Genomic DNA, 19,314 nt, shown 5'->3' on the forward strand with positions numbered 1-19,314 from the left:
TGAGGTGTCCATCAGTTGTACCCTTCAAAATCCTTCAATCCGAAGAGCCCTGAAATGGCCAGTTTTGAGCACTTCGGTTTGGGACAACCCTTCAGTTTGGCAGTCTTAATTGTTTTCACTTCGAAGTGCCCTTTGGAGGGCTATATATCCAGTTTGGAATGCTAATTTTACCCACAATCCATTGTGCTTTGACCAATGATTCAGTTAAGAACTACAAACATGAATAAAAACGTTAAAAAAACATTGGTGGATGTGTGCGAACGACCGTTAAGTAGAGAGGTTTAGATAAAGGGGTTTGAATTATTAATAATAAAAATTTGACCTGTTAAAAATGTTTATTTAATGTTATTTGTGTTATATTTCATCTTCAACAACAATGTGAACTTTTTTCCATTAAAAGGATACTCCACCCAAAAATGAACATTTTGTCATTAGTAACATGTCGTTCCAAACCCGTAAATGATTTGTTTGCCTTTGAAATACAATTTAAGATATTTTGGATGAAAACCGGGAGGCTTGTGACTGTCCCATACACTGGCAAGTAAATTACACTGTCAAGGTCCAGAAAAGGATGAAAGACATTGTCAGAATAGTCCATCTGGTATCAGTAGTTCAATGCAGGCAGCTTACACTCTTCTGTGTCAACTGCGCCATACGTTTTAGTTTTTTTAGATACGTTTTCTATGTGTATTTACACTTTGATTTGAAAGAAAACAGTGCATTCTTGTGGCGCAGCTGACACAGAAGAGTGTAAGCTGCCTGCATTCAGCTCATATTCTCCAAAATGGCACTACAGTGATGTGGAGAGACACAAAGGAGACAAATTGTTGAATAAAGGCAATTTTTTTTTTTCGTACAAAAAGTACTCTGAGCAGCAATGTTCTCATTGCTTCATAATGTTAAGGTTGAACCACTGATGGCAGATGGACTATTCTGACTGCATTTCATATTTTTCTGGACCTTGACAGTGTGTTTTACTTGGCGGTCATTGGGAGATAGAATTGGCTGAGAGCGGACTTCACAAAACAAAAAAGAGACTGACATTCCTGCCCAGAATGCACAATTTCAAAGAAGATTAACTGACTGTAGCATTGTTTTTCAGATAAACAAGTATATTAACTTAGCATGTTTCTTAAATATCTGCAAACATATTATAGTATTTTTATGTTTTAGTAGAGTCAAAAACATGCATGCAGCACCTTTAAATGCAACATTATGAAAATTCTCTTCAATACGGTAGGAAGTTAAATGAAATTAAACAGAGAGGATGATTGACAGGGTAGTTTACAGAGACAGGATGCATGTAACTGTGCAACAGAGTGGTCCATTAGTCAAGTCACCTTTATTCATATAGCGCTTTTATCATTACAGATTGTGACAAAGAAACGGAACAGCATTAAATGGGAAAATAGTGTGTCAATACAGCAAAAAAGCAGTTAGTTTATCATTGAATTCATGGATGTCATCATCCAGCTCAGTTTAGTTTAAATAGTATCTGTTCAATCAAGTTGACAATATCGCTGGAATTTAAGTTTTAATTAAATTATAATTATATTACGTGATAGTATGTCCCAAAGATTGCTTACTCTTCTACTACACACTTAAATGTGTGCACTTTTTCTTCACTAAAAGAGTACATACTTTAAGGTCGTAGTATATGTAGACACATTGGGATGCAGCAAGTGCGTGATTGAATGTGGTTGAATGTGATGCAAAAATCCCTCCCTTTAGTATTTCCCTTGAGTCACCCCTGCTTTTGGGTTAGTCGATTACTCAGCAGACATTTGTGGTTATCTACATATCTTTCAAAATGTCAATCCTTAACTAAAATAAATGCACAGCAAAACCATTTTGAGTCTGCATTTAAATTTGACTAATGTTTTAGCACATCTGATCTCTTCTGGAAGCTGATTATTTAGAGGGTCTAAAGAGTAGGTCTGTTTTCCGGGAAATTATCTTTCATTTTACTGCCTTCATTTTCATTTTGCACCACTCAATGAGCAATATCCGAAATGATTGCACTATATTTTATATATAATAACTTTCTATTCTTGACTGTTTTAAAATCCTTTTAAACCTCTTAAATATTTTTTTAAATAATTTTCTAAGTTTTTAAATTCCTTGTTTCATTGTTGTGATTATAATTATGTATTTTTCTTTTATGTAAAGCACTTTGAATTACCATTGTGTATGAAATGTGCTATATATATAAACTTGCCTTGCCAGGTTTTAGGCAGAGCCATGAAAAACAACGGCTTCTTAGCAACAAGTAAATGATTCAAGTCAATCATTTATCATTTATGCAACGAGTAATTTTTTCAACTTCACTAATGAAAAGGTAAAAAAGCAGAACGATTAAAGCCGTTTGTTGGGAAACAGGCCATAAGAGGAACATGTTTCGCCATCCTTCCTTTAAATAAATAAGTAAAAAAGCCATATGTTTTTATTTATCAATGCAATGCCTGTTTTTTGTTTCCCTTTGGCATCAGAAAAAGAAAGCCACATGGATGGATAACAGTAATTAAAACTGCAAAAAGAGAATTAAACAAATATACTTTGGTCAGTTTTAATCAATTTCAATAACATATTTACACAATTTTTGTTGTACTCAGCACAAGCTATGTGTACCAGGTCAAACAGATGTGGTGGAGAGGGGGAAGGGTTTGGAAACAAGCAAGAAAGAGGATTTTGTTGTTTATCAAGACTTTCAAAACATTTCACTATGTGTAACAGAAAATTTCTAAATTAAACGCATATGTCCATACATACAGTCTTCTATTATATGAAAAAGTAACAAAATGTCACACACCTATAAAAAAATGCACATGCAAAATTATAATGCACCAATACTTACAAATTTTAACATTTGAAATACGTGTACAAAACTGCTGCAAAACTGAAAGGTTATGAATAATTACTGCAATGCAGGTGATCGAACTGTCCACTGTCTTTTGCATATATTCATAAAAAAATAATCTTAATTTGTCATACTGTTACATTTATTACAATGGCTTCCCAGTGAGAGCTTGTTGTGAAAAAAATAGGGGTTGCACATCAATGACTGAATGAGTCATTTATATACTTTATCAGAGATGTATATGATAAAAACCAAGGCTACACAGAACATTTATTTTTTGCACATACAGTGCTTGCATGCAGTCAGCAATTCATCCAGAAATGTAGAAGTCAAACTTCTTGTGGTTTTCTTTTGAAAAAATTGAATATCATGGAAAAGTTCTTTATTTTTTGTAATTTAATTTAAAAAAGTAAACATTCTTATATTCTATATTCATTGCACACAAATTGAAATATTTCAAGAGTTTTTTTGTTTTAATTCTGATGGCTATGACTTAAGAGGTTAGGAAAATAAAAAATTCAGTATCTCAAAAAATTTGAATATTTTCTCAAAGATCAATCAAAAAAAGATTTACAAGACAAAAATGTCCAAGATCTTCAAAGCTGGTTTTATTTATTCACTCAATACATGGTTGGAGCTCCTTTTGAACGAATTACTGCTTCAATGCAGTGTGGCGATCAGCCTGTGGCACTGCCGAGGCGTTATTGAAGCCCAGGTTGCTTTGATAGCGGCCTTCAGCTCCTCTGTATTGTTTGTCAGATCTTACTTATCTTCCTCTTCACAATATCCCATAGATTCACTGTGGAGGTTCAGATCAGGTGAGTTGGCTGGCCAGTCAAGCAATACCATGGTCAGCAAACCACTTGGAAGTGGTTTTAGCACTGTGTGAAGGTGCTAAAGTCCTGCTCCAAAATAAAATCAGCATCTCCATAAAGCTTGTCAGAAGATGGAAGCATAAAGTACTCCAAAATCTCCTGGTAGATGGCTGCATTGACTTTGGACTTGATAAAACACAATGGAGCAACACCAGCAGACGTCACGGCACCCCAAATCATCACTGACTTCAGAAAACTTCACACTGGACTTTGGAGTCTGTGCCTCTCCAGTCTTCCTCTAGACTCCAGAGCTTGATTTCCAAATGAAATGCTAAATTTACTTTAATTTGAAAAGAGTACTTTGGACCACTGAGAAACTGTCCAGTTCTTTTTCTCCTTACCCCAGGTGAAATGCTTCTGACGTTTTTTCTGGTTCAGGAGTGGCTTGGTTCTAGGAATGTGACAGTTGTAGCCCTTTTCCTGAAGATGTCTGAGTGTGGTGACTCTTGATGTGCTAACTGCAGTTTTAGTCCACTCCTTGGGAAGCTCTCCAAGTTCTTGAATTGTTTTTTTCCTGACAATATTCCCAAGGCTGTGATCATCCCTGTTGCTTGTGCATCTTTTCCTACCACACTTTTTCCTTCCAGTCTACTTTCTATGAATATATTTTGCAGCATTCTGTGAACAGCAAGCCCTTTCAGCAATGACCTTCTGTTGCTTACCCTCCTTGTGGAGGGTGTTGATGATTGTCTTCTGGACTATTGTCAAGTCAGTAACCTTTCCAATAATTGTGGTTACATGTTCTAAACTAGCACAAGAGGTACCAAGTATTTATACTCAAAATTAATCAAACTAATCAAGCTCAAAATGGAATATTATATATATTTTTTGAGATAATGAATATAAGTTTTCCTAAACTGTAAGTCATAACCATCAGAATTAAAACAAATTAAACTCTTGAAATATTTCAGTTTGTGTGGTAAGAATCTAGTATATAAGAAAGTTTGCTTTTTTGAATTAAATTGCAAAAAAGAAAGAACTTTTCAATAATATTCAATTTTTTTAAATGCACCTGTATCTCTCATTTTGTTTCCTAAACTATGTCGATGTAAGCACGAGAGACCTAGCCTACATGAACATTCATTTTGATCTTGTGAGTTGAATAGACACCCCACTGATGCTCTCACGTTGAGGGCACATGAGCAGTTGTGTCCGTCTGAGCTGTGTCTGTTCAGTTACCATTTTTGTATACAGCTTTGATGTCCTTTTTTTTCCGAAACGTCTCTGTTGTGAAGTAGTATGCCATGGGGTCCAGCATTGCATTCAGGCAGGCTATCATGAGGCTATACTGGTAGGCTTTAAACAGTGAGCAATTATCTTTATAGTCATCAAGTAGCACGAGCATAACGTGATATGGCAGAAAACAGAACAGAAAGATGGCCAAGTTTGTTATTATCATCCTTTTAATCTTTCCGCTGTCTACTAGGTTGCTAGTCTGGACAGCTGTGCTTTTACTTATAGCTCGGATGAGCGCCCATGAGCTGACAATCATTACAGTTAGTGGGATCCCAAACCCGACAATTAGAGTGGAAGCGAGAGCAGGTTTTTGAGTCGAAATTCTAGGAAAACCACTAAAACATGTGATGTTTTGTTTATTTTCTTGATGGTTTTTTCCATTATTGTTTAGCTTCTCTTGAAAGTAGATCAGTAAGCTTGTTGTGATAGTAAGTATCCAGATTCCCAGACACACGCACCATGCTTTCTTGCGGCCCTCACGGACACGAGAAGACATCGGGAAGCAGACGGCTACGCAACGGTCAAAGCTAATGCACGTGAGGAGTAAGATGCTGCTGTACATGTTACTTAGCAGTATGACACCAGCAAATTCACAGATTTTTGAACTTGGAACCCCCAACCCCCCATGGTAATAGATCCGCACAGGAAGTGTACAAACCAGAATAATATCAGCAAAGGCCAGGTGAATCATGTACACTGTGGTGTGCGAGCGGGATTTAGAGTTACGGAAAAAAACCACAAGTGCAGTCAGGTTGAGAATTAGTCCAAAAATGAAAACCACTGAATACACGGCAACAAAAACCTGGTCTTTTTCTGATTTTGGACATGTCATATTCGTAAGATTTGGCATCGCCGCTCTCAGGATTTATCTTCTTGAATAACCTTCAATGGCCTGTAATGACAGAGAAACAAATGGTTGTGTGATGATTGTTAATGCAACAACATCATGCCTAACAATCTTTGCACCAAGAAGAGATCTTGCAATCACTGGTTCTTTGCAGATGTTCAGCAGAGTATTGCAAGAATGTAGTAGCTTGTGTGTGGGGGAAATACAAAAGTGTCTGAGAATAAACCTTTGATCTACTCAAAGTGTTTAGAAATGAGTGTAGGGTTAAAATTTGTATTTTTAAAGGTCAAGTGACATCAACAGTCTCGTAAGGGGTACAATGTACATTTCAGATCTTGCCATCCTGACATCCACACATTTGCAATCTCTATTGAAAAAAATGAGTTGTAGAAAAAATAAAACTTCTGTATGTTCTGACACCTATTATTATTATTGTGTTGTATAAGTGATGTTTTTATCTTGCATGGTTTACTTAAATATATTTATAGCCTCTATATATATATATATATGTATACACGCTACTTGCACACTAAAGGAATACCTTAAGTGTAACATGCAATACTTTAATAGAAGTTGTTAAGTCAGGACTGCCCCAAAACATGCCATTTTAAATGTATTTATAGATGTGAATATATAGATGTATATATAAAGTGAAGTCAAATCCCTTTAATACACAAGGAATTTATTTTAATCTTATGTTTTACATTTACAGTATTTGGTAACACTTTGCACTAAGCTTTCATTTGTTAACATTAACTATATTATTAACATAAAAAATAATTACAAAGCATTTATTAATGTTAGTTAATATGAAGTTCAAAACATACATTTAATAATAATCCATTATAACAATTTAAAGTTGTATCTGTTAACATTTGTTAATGTGAAAAAATGATTAGGTGGATGTTGTAATTGCACTCACCGTTTGAGTTTTATAGAAGAGAGTTTCTTCTTTTGGTACTGATGCCAATGAAACAAAACGTCTCTTGTGCTGCTGTGTCACCACTTCACTTCAGGAAATGCTTTTGTGGTGAGAGCAGAAACAGTCCACTGCTTGACATTTTCTTTTTAAAGTCTCATCTTACTGTATACTGCTTAAAATACTAATTTTATGAAAATAAACATACATGCAAAGACACTCCAAAAACCACACTGAACCACATTGAACTCCTCAGTAGCAAGATTATCACAAAAGTGCAATAAAGTTAAAATGGAGTTTTATGTCAGCCACTACAACCAACTACACCAGCTAAATCCTTTTTTTTAGATTAAAAAGCTTTGAAAATCTGGGTATTCAGATCATAGTCAAAAAAGTCCTGCCTGGCATAAAAGTGGTTGAATATGCTATTACTCTTGATACACATGCACTGATGTAATTCCTTTTCTACATTTTTTACATAACATTATTTTATTATATTTTGCCATGTTAACATAAATGCATAAATATTAACATAACATTGACTATTATTAAAAGATCTGGATAAAATAAGAAAGAACAAAAAAAACTTTAACATATTTACATTTATACAAAAAATGGTCCAGTTATATTTGATTTGGAAATTACCAGAAAGGTTGTCCTGCCACATGTTCTCAATCTTTTATTCAATCTGTAAATAATGTTTTTATATGCAACATATAATGTTAGACAGTGAAGTACATTTTGTAGATCCTTTTTTGTTTATTACTATACACTCCTACATTTGCTAAAGGTCACAGATGAAGACTGATACGTGTCTGGTGATAAATCTTGCTCCTACGTTATCTGGCTGTTGTCATTTTGAACTTATGCAACCTAAAGGAAAAGAGCATAATTTAGATCAACTGTCAAAAAATTGTAAATCAATCTTTCTGTTAGATATTGTATGACTATCAGTAATAAATGCAGTAAATGAATGATTTGACCTTTAGAAATGAAGTCACCTTTGTATCTAGAGTACATACCTCTTTGTGATTGCATGTTCCACAGATGCAGCCAAAGAGACCGTTGAGCACCTGGAATCCACAGAGCAGCAGCTCTAAACAAGCAGCCACCAGCAGCGCAGAAAACAGCCCAATATTAAACACCACAATATCTTTTGGCTCTTCGCAAATGTCCCACATGTCAGAGTTCCCCAAGTAGCTTTCAGAGCTGCAAACAACAACAACAAAAATTGTCATATTAAAGAAAAAGAAAACCGTAACTTTCCAAAAACACAGTTAATAGAGCCATAGAGAGAAAGAGAGAGAGAGAGAGAGCCTCTGTTCCTCTTAATAATTTGTTTTCAGTAAATGTTCATTTTGGAAAACAATCTCATTTGCCATTTGAAATGGGACGGACCAGTCGTTTCCATACCTATTTAGGAATGGTCTGCTCCATGTGGCATTTTCAAATCTGCAAACTGGTCCACGAATCAGTCCAACCCCAGCTATAGTGCCACTGTACAGAGCACCAGCCACACCAACTGCAGCGAAGATAATGGACAGGAACATCTAATGGACAAATACAACACAACCAGCAAGGGTCACTTAATGGAAAAAGTAGAAGCACATTTGATCATGTTTGGAATGACACGAGGGTGAGTAAATGATAGAATATTTCTATTTTGGGTGAATTCTCTCTTATGAATAAATTATGAATATTCATTTTTAAAGTAAAGTAGACATGCCAGCTGTACTATTGAAGTGTATTAGAGTGTAGACCTCAAAAAAAAAAAAAAAAAAAAACATGAGCCTGGGAAAAACTCACCCCACAGCGATTTGCACAACAGCCTTGTCTCCCAGTGCTGTGGATGTGGATTGCAGGGATCAACACCTAAAACGGAAAACAGTTGCTATATCAGTATATATAAGATATGTAGCCCACAATGTATGCTCTGTTTTTAGGACATTCAGGTAAATAGTGCCAATAAACTGGTCAGACAACACCAGCAGAAATGTCAGGGGAAATGTGTCGTTGACAATACAATGAGAAAGAGTGGAATTTCCTCACCAAGATGCCTCCTCCAACAACACCTCCCATGTATTTGATCTCATCTGTAAGACGGTAGAGACCCTCTGCTTCCATCTTGGAATAACTGGTTTGAAAATCAGGGAAGAACATCAAAATGTTGCAGAAGATGGACAACACTGCCAGTGGATAGAGACAGATGCCAATACCCTTGGAGCACTTTCCTGTACACATGATGTAAATATTTTGTTTAATTAAAAGAAATAATAAGTAGACTTCAGCTGTGTAAGCCTTTCTTCTCAAGTGCTAAAGTGAGGAGAGGATGAATTATATACTGTATTTGACCAGACTAACACACCTACCTGTGATCAGGTCAGTAACTGATGTCACACTTTTACGATTTATTAGTTGCCATAAAAAATATGACTGTACTTTGAATTACCAATGTCAGTCTGTCAAAAACATTTTTTTTAAATGTAGAAACATACTGTATGTATGCTAGACTGAAAAACCGTGTTTTGAGGAAAGGAGACATTGTTCTTTCTTATAAAGCTTCTGTTATTGCTAACCAATCATGCATATAACCTCAACAGGTGCAATATAATCTATTAATTGATGTCATATGATAATTATTATATCCTGGGATCTATTTTGAAGCCAGATATCAGTGAATGTTATTAATTGTTGGAGATTTGCCTGCATGTGACTCTTTACTGAACTCTGAACCTTTCATTGCATTTATGTTCAGATCCCACATGTTCTCTTATCAAACAAAATATTAACCAGCAGTGCAAAATTAGATCAAGCTCATACTAGTACATAAGATATTTGCATAATTTTATTCCATGTAAAGACAGCATGTCAAACCTACTGGGTACCTGAGTATTTTTGACATTAAGTATCTTTAAAGGGATAGGTCACTCAAAAATGAAAATTTTATGTTTATATGCTTATCCCTAGGGCTTTCGAGATTAATTTGTTTCTTCAGTAAAACATAGACCAAGATTTTTAACTCAAACCATTGCACTGGATGGGAATCACAGCTAAAACATATAAAACTAAAACAAACATACACAAACAAAACCTAATTAAACCTCGTGGCTCGTGACGATACATGTATAAAGTTGTATGTATAAAGACACAAAACGATCTGTCTGTGCAAGAAACTGAACAGTATTTATATAGTTTTTTTCCTGATTCACACAATATCAGACTGTTTCGAACTGTCCTGAGCGTGTTCTCAAGCAGGCTTCTTCTTGGTTTATGGCGGATCGCAGACTTATAAGTGCATTACCACCACCAATCACTTTATTGAATATTTTAGCCGTGATTCCCATCCACTTACATTATAAGACTGATAGACTGCAACGGTTTGAGCAAAAAAATTTGGTTTGTGTTCTACTGAAGAAACAAAGTCATCTTTGATGCCCCGAGTTAAGCAGATAAACATCAAAATTTCTTTTTTGGGTGAACTATTTCTTTAATGTCAGGTAAAGTTCATTCCTGACCTAAATAAAGTACAAAATGTCAAATGTTGTACAGCAATAGCTCAGCGATTAAAAACTTACCATTACATTCAAAAGCAACTTACATCCATTATTTTTGACAGCACTCATGTGGAGTAAATGTTCTGTACTTAAATACTACCTGAATAATAATTAATTTCTCAAGCTGATGCAGCATTGCCTAAAGAAGGTTTGGGCTGATGATGAAAACAAGAACATGCAAACATAGTAAAATGCTGTAATTCATATTTATATCGACACAATAGAATCATAAAGCATATATTTTGACTGGCTAGGAGTTAACATTTAGGTCACATAAAAAGATATTAAAAATCATGCAAATAGTCACATTGTGTACCACACTGTACCGAACCGTACCACTCAGTGGAAACAAGCCATTAGATTGCTTGTTGCTACTTTTGATAACTTTATTTAAAGGCACAATATGCACGTACAAAAATTTTCAACAGCAGACATTTTTTTACAGGTTTATTTTGTATTAACCCTTTATAAAGCTTTAAGATGCCACACATAAAATGTCCTTTCCCCGTTTTTTTTTGTCAAAGTCCCTTCTTTGACCTCATTTACTGCTGAATTGCAACATACGACGACAATCATATCTTCCGTGGCCTTCTTTTGTAGCGAGATCTAAAATCAAGATAAGCCTAAAAATAACTCGAGCAAGTGTGTCACCTCTTTGAGCGCTGACTAAAAAAAACACTAAGAAAGTAGTATGAATCCCCGGCAAACACTGATAAATGAAGTTATCTCACACCTACAGTAGATGTAGCCTACAGTGTTAACGCCAAGGTAAAATTTTAAAATCCCTGCGTCAGACTGGTGATATAAATCAATGTGTTCTTTGTGATCAAGGTTTCATAATTGCTCAATAACTCTGTCTCAAGTCCAGGATTACGTCAATGCCGTTATTATTCCCGGTGTACTCTAAATAATGGCCCGTGTCCGGGAATGATCACGTCAGCCATCTGCAGCGCCTTCTGTCGGTGGGTCTCCTGTATCGGAGGATTCTCGCTCAGCTCTTTCCATGAATCTTCATCATGGCAGCGTTCAAACAAGTCTCCAGCACCAAGGACCGTCCCCTCCGATGTTCCCTTCACCAGGACACTGACATCTCTACCCATGTGGCCAGGCGTCGGAATGACGGACACCCTGAGGATAGAGTGGATCATGCTACTTAAGTACATATAGACCTTTTGTTAGTCAAATTATGGTCATATATAACATATGAATAACTTACGAAATCATCAATAGGGTATGGCTGTCCCTCAGCCAGCTGGTTGGGCAGATATCGATCCCCCACGCTTATGTCACATCCCACGATTATTTTGGAGTTTTGAAACAACCCCAAGTTTCCCACGTGATCAGAGTGACCGTGGGTTCCGACTACTGTAGCAACATCGTCTGGTGTCAGACCCTTCTCCTTAAGTTTTGCGACTAGAAAGCCTCGATCCCATGGACCTCCAGTGTCCACCAGGATAGTGTGTGGTCCAGTAATTAAAGAAATGGTGCCGTCAGCTCTGAACGTCCCGTCTGAATCAGCTGTGCAGTAGCCTTCTTTCAATACTGAGCCGCAATACGGTTGGCCCGAAATGTCGAAACTTAGTCCAGACTCACTTTTTCTTATTGAGCGATTCGTGTTCATTTCAGCCTGTTTAATGCTTCTTCTTCTTCTTCCTTTGTATTTATTGGGGGTTGGCAAACCAATTTGTAGGTGCTTTACCGCCACCGACTGGACTGGAGTGAGGAACAGAAGACATGCTTATGGGAGTGACATAATGCAAGAAAGAAAAACGGGGGGATTTTAATAATAATATTAATAATAATAAAAATAAAAAAATAAAATTGATTATTTTACTTAACTTAGTTTTTTTAATAAACTTAATGATGTAATCATATAAAGCCTTACCCCTATAATACCTGCTATAGAAAAGTATTTGTGATCAAACTTCTTTAACGACTTTAAATTTTTTTGAATAAAATGAAATCTTTCTTTGTTGTGTTTCCTGCATTGAACCAGTGCACTCTTTTCTTAAGATAAGAATCATTCTTTGGAATATATACAGCTGTACCTGCAGCATATCCTGTATCCTGATCTTTCGACCAGTAAATAAAAACACTGAACCTTGGAAATGTCTCTTAAAATCATTCTGCACTATATACCACACTGGAATTTGTTTAGATTTGTCATTTATTTCCCACTGTATTTCCCACTTAATGGAGGATATTGAGACTGTATTGCTGTACTTTAATTGACGTAGCCTTTGCATCACCTATCCACCCAAAACTTTTAAAGTTTGTCTCAATGTTCCTAATATACTTTTGACTGGATGCAAAACACTTTTTTTGCCCTGGATATTAAACTAATAAGCCAATATTAACTGGCATTACTCCCATTTCCACCTGCACTGATATTAGTAATGAATTAAATGATCCACTACAGATTCTTAGGGCTTGAGTTGCAATGCATCTTATTGTTTTTGAATAATTCTGTGAAGAAACAAAAAAACATTCTGCCAAGATTTTTGTAAATATACATTTCAGAATTGTAAAAAATACCAAAAATTACTAAAATACTTTAAAATTGCACATATAATTAATATGTCATCATATGCTATAGGCAGCCCTTACTAGAACATCAGGAAACTGTTATCCCCACAAGAAATTATTATTATTATTATTATTTTGTTCTATCTAGACAAATCCAACTAAATTCAAAAAGTCTTCCAGAACCTAGAAATGCCCATTTAGCTTCACACTCTAGAAAAGACATTCTTTTTACTGTTTTACTGTTGTATTTTTTATGTTGCAGTGGTCATGCAATACTTCATGTAGCCATGCTGTTGAGTGTAATTGTAGAAATTTACTACAAATAACTTTTTTGTATATAGATGTTATTATTCACCAATCAAAAGCAAGTTTCAAGCTGTCTGCAGGTAAAAGGAAAATTTTATTTGAATGATGAAAATTGCATATTTGCACACAATACATTTGTGAATTTATTTTCCATTTTTGCTTGTGAACATCTGTTGTTCTTTGTTGGCTTCTTTCATGAATGAAATATAACAAATATTTTTATTTTTTTTCATATCTAAAGTTGCAGTGTACTTCTGGCCAGTTCCATCAGATCATTTGTTGTGTTTGTTGTGTGAAAGGCTTTTAAAAAGACTCAAACAGCTGTAGGAAAAAAAAACATTTAAATAAATAAACTTTTATTCTTATATGAAGTTGTATTGCTGCATTTATCCATTATGGATGGTTCAAGTTAATGAACTGTGATACATAATTATACCACTAGAGAGAGGCAAAGAGTTACATAAACTTGTTTTCCACAATTTGACTTGAAATAGAACTAACTAAATTTTCATGGTTATGTGTTAATAAGCAATACCACATTAGCACGTGCTAATACAACCATCAAAGCTCCTATCACTATATATTTCCATGAAGTGTTTATCACCTTGAAGCTTTGTAGCCTTATCTCGTGCTATCCGCAAGCTTTACTCTTAACCACAATGATAAACTTATAAAACTAGTACATAAAAGAAATGTCGAAATAACAGAGCAGTAAATAATAGTAATAAAACATCTCCCCTTTATTTTTCTTGTGAAGAAAACACACAAAATAACACTTAATTTCAACATTTATTCTCCTTACACAATCTGACGTGAAGCATGCTGGGAGCTAGAAATCTGCTGCAACCACTCATCTCTATTATAAATCAGTGGCTCCAACTTACTAATATAACATTTTAGGTGCATATAACTTTTTTATTTTAAGTACAATGAACTTTCAGTAGTATTTGACTGAAACAAACTCATTTCTTTGCATTTCATTAGTTTAAACTCTTCGAAGTAGAAGTAGAAAGCATGGAAAGATACTAGCAGTATTAGTTCTGGTTCAGAAAATGCATTCAGTTGCTATTTTATTGAGACCACCTCAAGAAGTCTGAAATCAGTTAGACTGAAATCCGAATAAAGATTTTGTTTTAATTTACTACAACGAGTTGGATTTCTTTTCTTTCTTTCTTTCAAGAATGTCAGAGCAGGCAGACAAACAGAGTTAAACAAGCACTGCTTGAACAATATGAATGCACTCAGACAGGACGGCTGAATGCAAATGGCAGAAAGATAAGCCACAGGCATCTAATGAGAGTGTTTATCTAAATATTAAAAGCAGGAAGAGCAAACCATTTCTCAAATTATATAGTTCAATTTAATTTCATCATATTAATGCACAGACACTTAAAATGACTTGTGATATGACAATAAATATTACATTTAATTTAGTCTTAACACTGACAACCAATTTACAAGCATATCCTTTCAAATTACATTTTTTATTAATTAACAGTCATTTAATGGATAGTTACTCTAGTCCCATACAAAAAGTTTTCTGTGCCTTTATTTTCCCAGGATAAAAACTGCGACTAAAATTAAACTAAGAATGGATGTGTGAAGTGATGTGAAATGTGTGTGAGACAAAGCAATGAAACAATAAACTGGTATAAATTATTTTAAATAAAACAAAGTATAAAACATAATACAAAAGAATCTCCAAATCATCCACCCATTCTCCAAAATGCATATCCTTTGTAAATAATGTAGTGGAATTCTCAAATCAATTACGACAAACATTTACAAGCACCATTAAAATCGGCTAGAAGAAATATGTTTTGTTTCTGTATATTGTTCAATTTTTAGGAGGCGTTAGAATTAACCTATGTTTTTTTTTTTTTTTTTTACAGAGATTTCATATACGTAAACATAAAAGTGAAGCATAACAGAAAAGGTTCCTTTGTACGTTTCTCTAAAGGGATATTCTCTGCATGTTTTCTTTGGTTGTGGTCATAATTTAGGCTTGTTCATGGTTAAATAACTGCTTCAAATTTAGACTGCACATTTTCCTTAAGCTGCAGAGTCAACTCAACATCAGCATTTAGTTTGCTTTCATGTAGGTAGTGTAATTCCCGTAGACTGAAAAGCAGAAAGCATCTGATCTGATGGATCTCTTCTCAACTCCACCCCCAACTGCAACCGGCTAGTCTTGCTGATCAGCAGGGCTAGGCACATGTCAACACACCTACCATCAATGCTCATCAGACCCCATTTCAAATAAACTGTCAGACAGAGAATGCATTTTGTTTTTGATATTTACAGTTGAAGATAGCTAAAGATATGAATGAAGGTCATTCAAAGTGTAAATATCCTTGCACTATTCAAAGGTTTTGGGTCAGCACATTTTTTTTTAACAAGTTAAAACTTTTATTAAGCAAGGACACATTTAATTGATCTATAATGTTACAAAAAATCTCTTTCAAATAAATGCTGTTCTTTTGAACTTTCTATGAATCAAAGAACCTTAAAAATGCTCCACAAAAGTATTAAGCATCACAATTTTCAACATTGATAATGATAATAATAGTTTCTTGAGTACCAAGTGAGCACATTAGAATGATTTCTATAAAAGGTCATGCAACAAAATTCATCTTTTCAAACACAGGAATACATTTCATCTTAAAATATATTCAAATAGAAAACAGTTGTTTTTAATTGTAATAATATTTCAGAATAATATACCTTTTTTACAGTAAATTAATTCATTTACATAAAATACTTATTTTTAAATCATTCAAAATCTTTCTTTTAAACGGTATAACTTATCTATGTAAATAATATTCAGTGGAGTAAGGACAGAGGTTTAGTTAGTTCTTGAGAGTGCAGTTTTTTTTTTTGACAGTTAAATGAATGTAAGCCTATTATTAAAATCCATAATGTTGGATGACACAGTCTGTTGTCTTGTTTGTCAGGTCAAAGTTTGGCCTATATTGCTATCTTACCTCACCTGAGAAGGAGACTGTTTCCTGCCATATCTATATCTTTTAATCAGCGGTATGCACCAGCACCTTCCCATCTATGTGGGATGCTTGACAAATGTCCTATATCCAGCCTACAGTGGCAGATCTCCTGTGTCAGACCGGTTTGTCAAAGATATCCTTAGCTCCCAGCTTTTTGTCAAAGCATACACAATAGTAACATCATAGGTATGCCTGTTAACATGCATGTTAACATTGCATGCATAAAATCACAGGTGATGGATTTATCTTTTTTGGGAATAGTAATCCAGAGTATCTTGTTTCACTCTGCCTCTGTTTCACCCCACCTCGCTCTCCCTTGATTTGCTGCAAGACCAGTCTTGCCCGGGGTGTGGTGCACTCATTAGTGTTATCTGTCAATCACTCTTTCATTGCTGCACAAATGCTTCCTCTATTAACCACATTAAGAAATGTACACGTGCTCTGTCAAAGCCTGCCATGGATACTCAGAAAGCTGGGCTTAGACCTCTTGGGTCTCTCATTTTCAGTTTTTTTTTTCCCTGTACACCGTTTAAAAACGTCCTGTAGTTTGTACAGAAAAAAAACAGCCAGAATAATTGTGTAACAAATACAGTTAAAATGTAAACATATTCACAGAACAACCTATACATTTTACATCTTAAAAGTGTAATTTATATTATTAAATAGATTAGATTTTAAACTGGTAAACCCAACAGCACTTTTCTGCTGAATTATCAAGCCTATGCTGCTACTAAAACCGATTATTATGCACCATTAACATATACTGATAACCACTAATAACAAAGGTGGTAAGGCAAGATAAAGAATCAAAGTTCTTCACAAGTAGACTTTCCCCAGGCTGAGTGTCGTAACACAACAATACATTAATTGAACCATATAGGATGTATCATAAAACCATAAACTGATAACAAAACTATGAAGAAACACAATTATTTAAAATACCAACAAATGTGAAGTGTCAGCCAGGGAAATCTGGAAATGTCAGTCTACAGATTCACTTTAAATAAGATCCATTACAGTTTTCCTGTATAGTAAGAGAACATAGTGTTAACCAATTAACATGTTTTATGGTAGAATTTTAAAGTTTCACTTCACTAAGTTTTACAGTGTGAAGTAATAACACACTTTATTCAACTTCCTATTCAGCTTTTTAAATTCATTACGACAAAAAAAACTAATTTATAGGGGTATTACGGTTGTCTTATCCAAAAAAAAAAAAAGAAAAAACACATTTTACCCTGGTCATTGCCAACTATATGAGCTAAGCAGGTAGACTACTGCCTTGGCCTTATGCCAGTCTTTTGATGTAGATATGTTTTGTTGACAAGCTGGAATCTGTCTGTGTGTTTCATTTTATTTCCCTCTGAATAAATAAAGCAAAAAACGTATGAGGTACACACCTACTCCAACTTAAAATAGCATCCAAATCTTGATTTTAAAAGATAGCTCAAGATACAGGAGGTTGATAGATTTGGCAGAAACGTCCCACCAATGGTGTACAGATTTTTTTTCTCTTATCTTTTACATTTTTATACTGTGCTTTTTTGTCTGTGCACAAAATACAAAGTATAAAGTATACACAAACAGATGTTTCTATTTAAACAGGTTTATTAACCTATAAAGTTACATTTGACATGTGGCAGACACAACACAGACTGTTATCGGATGAGTCGGGCCACCCTCCTGTTATTGCGTGACAGGCAGTGTTCATCGAGGCTGACTCACAAACATGCGTGTATCCAGCCTTGGTGGCATTTCAACCAAGCATAGCGACTCGTTTAAAAAAAAGGAAGAAAAATGTACGCCCACTCACTCACCTGTGCATACACAGCGTCTGAGGTAAGACTGACAAGTCATCGTGCAAGAGTGATTAAACATGCTTTAATGTAGGCCTGTGAACAGGTTGAAAAATTCATTACTTAGCATATAGTCTGATTAAAGAAATAGCTCACTCAAAAATTAAAATGATGATAATATTTACTCACCATCAAGCCATTCAAGCCATTTTTTTTCTGTGAAACAGAAATGAAAATAAATGTTAAAGTATAGTACTGAGAATGCATAGTTTAAGACATTTAAGACAACCATAACGGCCATAAACAAACCATGCTGACAACGAAGAATGAGACAAAAAATTTTTAAACCTGCTCTGGACAAAAATGCAACATGCTGCATTGTAGCTATTTCCATTTGCATAACTGAAATCAAATCAAATATCAACATTTTACAGTAAATTCCTCAGTTCATACCCACAGTCACCAGGTTCTTCATATTCGCAGTTTTTATTTCACCTGTTGGCAGAAGCCTGTGCGTGTGTGTGTGTGTGTGTGTGCACTGAAAAAAAAGATTTGTTGGATTTACTCAATTGAATTATGGACATTGGTTCCACACATTCAGTTTGAGTTCAGAGTATCCTATGCATTTATGCGGTTTCATTATAATACGGTTGTGTTAATCATATGCAATTTCAAAAAGTAATGTGTACATAATCTTTTTAAGTTATACTTACATAATTCAGTTATGTTAGTTTAACATTATTATTTTACTTCAGATATATGCTTCAATCATGTTAATTCTGTGCAATTAAATCAAGTTATCTTAACATAATTTTGATAACTTCACTAAAATTCAATTTTAATAAATATTTCAATGGTTTGTTGTCGCATGTTTAATTTCATGTAACACAAAAAACCTTTTGTAAATCATTTATTTATTCATTTAAACAATGTGTAATTTAAATGGCATGTCTCAATAACATTGTGCTTTCAAAAACGTAGCATTCTGCATACTGTAGCATAAATAACTCAAAAATAACTTAAAATAAATTTAATAAAAATACATATCAGTTTTAATTAGACTAGTATAAAAACAAAGACAGTTCATTTTGTATGCATAACATGTAGATCAACAATATATGTAAACCTTCATAAGTTTTACAAGATTTACAACTTTTTAAAAGTAACATTACACTACATGTAACTGTGTGTTTAAAAACGAATAAAACATTGGAACACTAATTTATTTCATTTCTCTCAGAAACCTTAAAACTGTACCCAAGAAAAGCAGTACCTGGAACTGTTATTTCAAGAAAAACACTTTCGTTTCAAAGATAATTATATATAGACATTACAAAATAATGTGAAAATACAGTATCTGATCCTTACCTAAACTATAAACAGTGTATCTTATTTA

The 19,314-nt window shown here is 34.5% G+C and overlaps 3 protein-coding genes across 3 annotated transcripts; all 3 read right to left on the minus strand.

The window, feature by feature from the left end:
- Positions 1–4,892: 4,892 nt before the first annotated feature.
- LOC132097168 (lysophosphatidic acid receptor 6-like) lies at positions 4,893–5,856 on the minus strand. The gene has a single exon (XM_059502796.1). The coding sequence runs from the start codon at positions 5,816–5,818 to the stop codon at positions 4,904–4,906; it is 915 nt and encodes a 304-aa protein (XP_059358779.1). The 5' UTR covers positions 5,819–5,856; the 3' UTR covers positions 4,893–4,903.
- A 1,545-nt stretch (positions 5,857–7,401) lies between these two features.
- Positions 7,402–9,059, minus strand: LOC132097177 (transmembrane 4 L6 family member 5-like). Its single transcript, XM_059502806.1, has 5 exons — positions 8,784–9,059; positions 8,541–8,606; positions 8,148–8,284; positions 7,757–7,943; positions 7,402–7,607 (listed from the first exon to the last, which is right to left on the minus strand). The coding sequence occupies exons 1-5, from the start codon at positions 8,973–8,975 to the stop codon at positions 7,599–7,601; spliced, it is 591 nt and encodes a 196-aa protein (XP_059358789.1). The 5' UTR covers positions 8,976–9,059; the 3' UTR covers positions 7,402–7,598.
- A 1,590-nt stretch (positions 9,060–10,649) lies between these two features.
- LOC132097188 (metallo-beta-lactamase domain-containing protein 1-like) lies at positions 10,650–11,956 on the minus strand. The gene is made up of 3 exons (XM_059502817.1): positions 11,505–11,956; positions 11,450–11,457; positions 10,650–11,416 (listed from the first exon to the last, which is right to left on the minus strand). Exons 1-3 carry the CDS (start codon positions 11,907–11,909, stop codon positions 11,176–11,178), a joined length of 654 nt encoding a protein of 217 aa, XP_059358800.1. The 5' UTR covers positions 11,910–11,956; the 3' UTR covers positions 10,650–11,175.
- Between the last annotated feature and the right edge of the window lie 7,358 nt (positions 11,957–19,314).

Source organism: Carassius carassius, chromosome 2, assembly GCF_963082965.1.
Source record: "Carassius carassius chromosome 2, fCarCar2.1, whole genome shotgun sequence".
Taxonomy (NCBI): Eukaryota; Metazoa; Chordata; class Actinopteri; order Cypriniformes; family Cyprinidae; genus Carassius; species Carassius carassius.

Excerpts from the sequence above, each read along its gene's own strand:
- LOC132097177 (XM_059502806.1), bottom strand. The coding sequence starts at position 8,975 with ATGTGTACAGGAAAGTGCTCCAAGGGTATTGGCATCTGTCTCTATCCA. Across the intron at positions 8,285-8,540 it reads GTTGTGCAAATCGCTGTGGG|ATGTTCCTGTCCATTATCTT; the intron begins GTGAGTTTTTCC and ends TTTGTCCATTAG. Across the intron at positions 7,944-8,147 it reads AGCAGACCATTCCTAAATAG|CTCTGAAAGCTACTTGGGGA; the intron begins GTATGGAAACGA and ends TGTTGTTTGCAG.
- LOC132097168 (XM_059502796.1), bottom strand. The coding sequence starts at position 5,818 with ATGCCAAATCTTACGAATATGACATGTCCAAAATCAGAAAAAGACCAG.
- LOC132097188 (XM_059502817.1), bottom strand. The coding sequence starts at position 11,909 with ATGAACACGAATCGCTCAATAAGAAAAAGTGAGTCTGGACTAAGTTTC.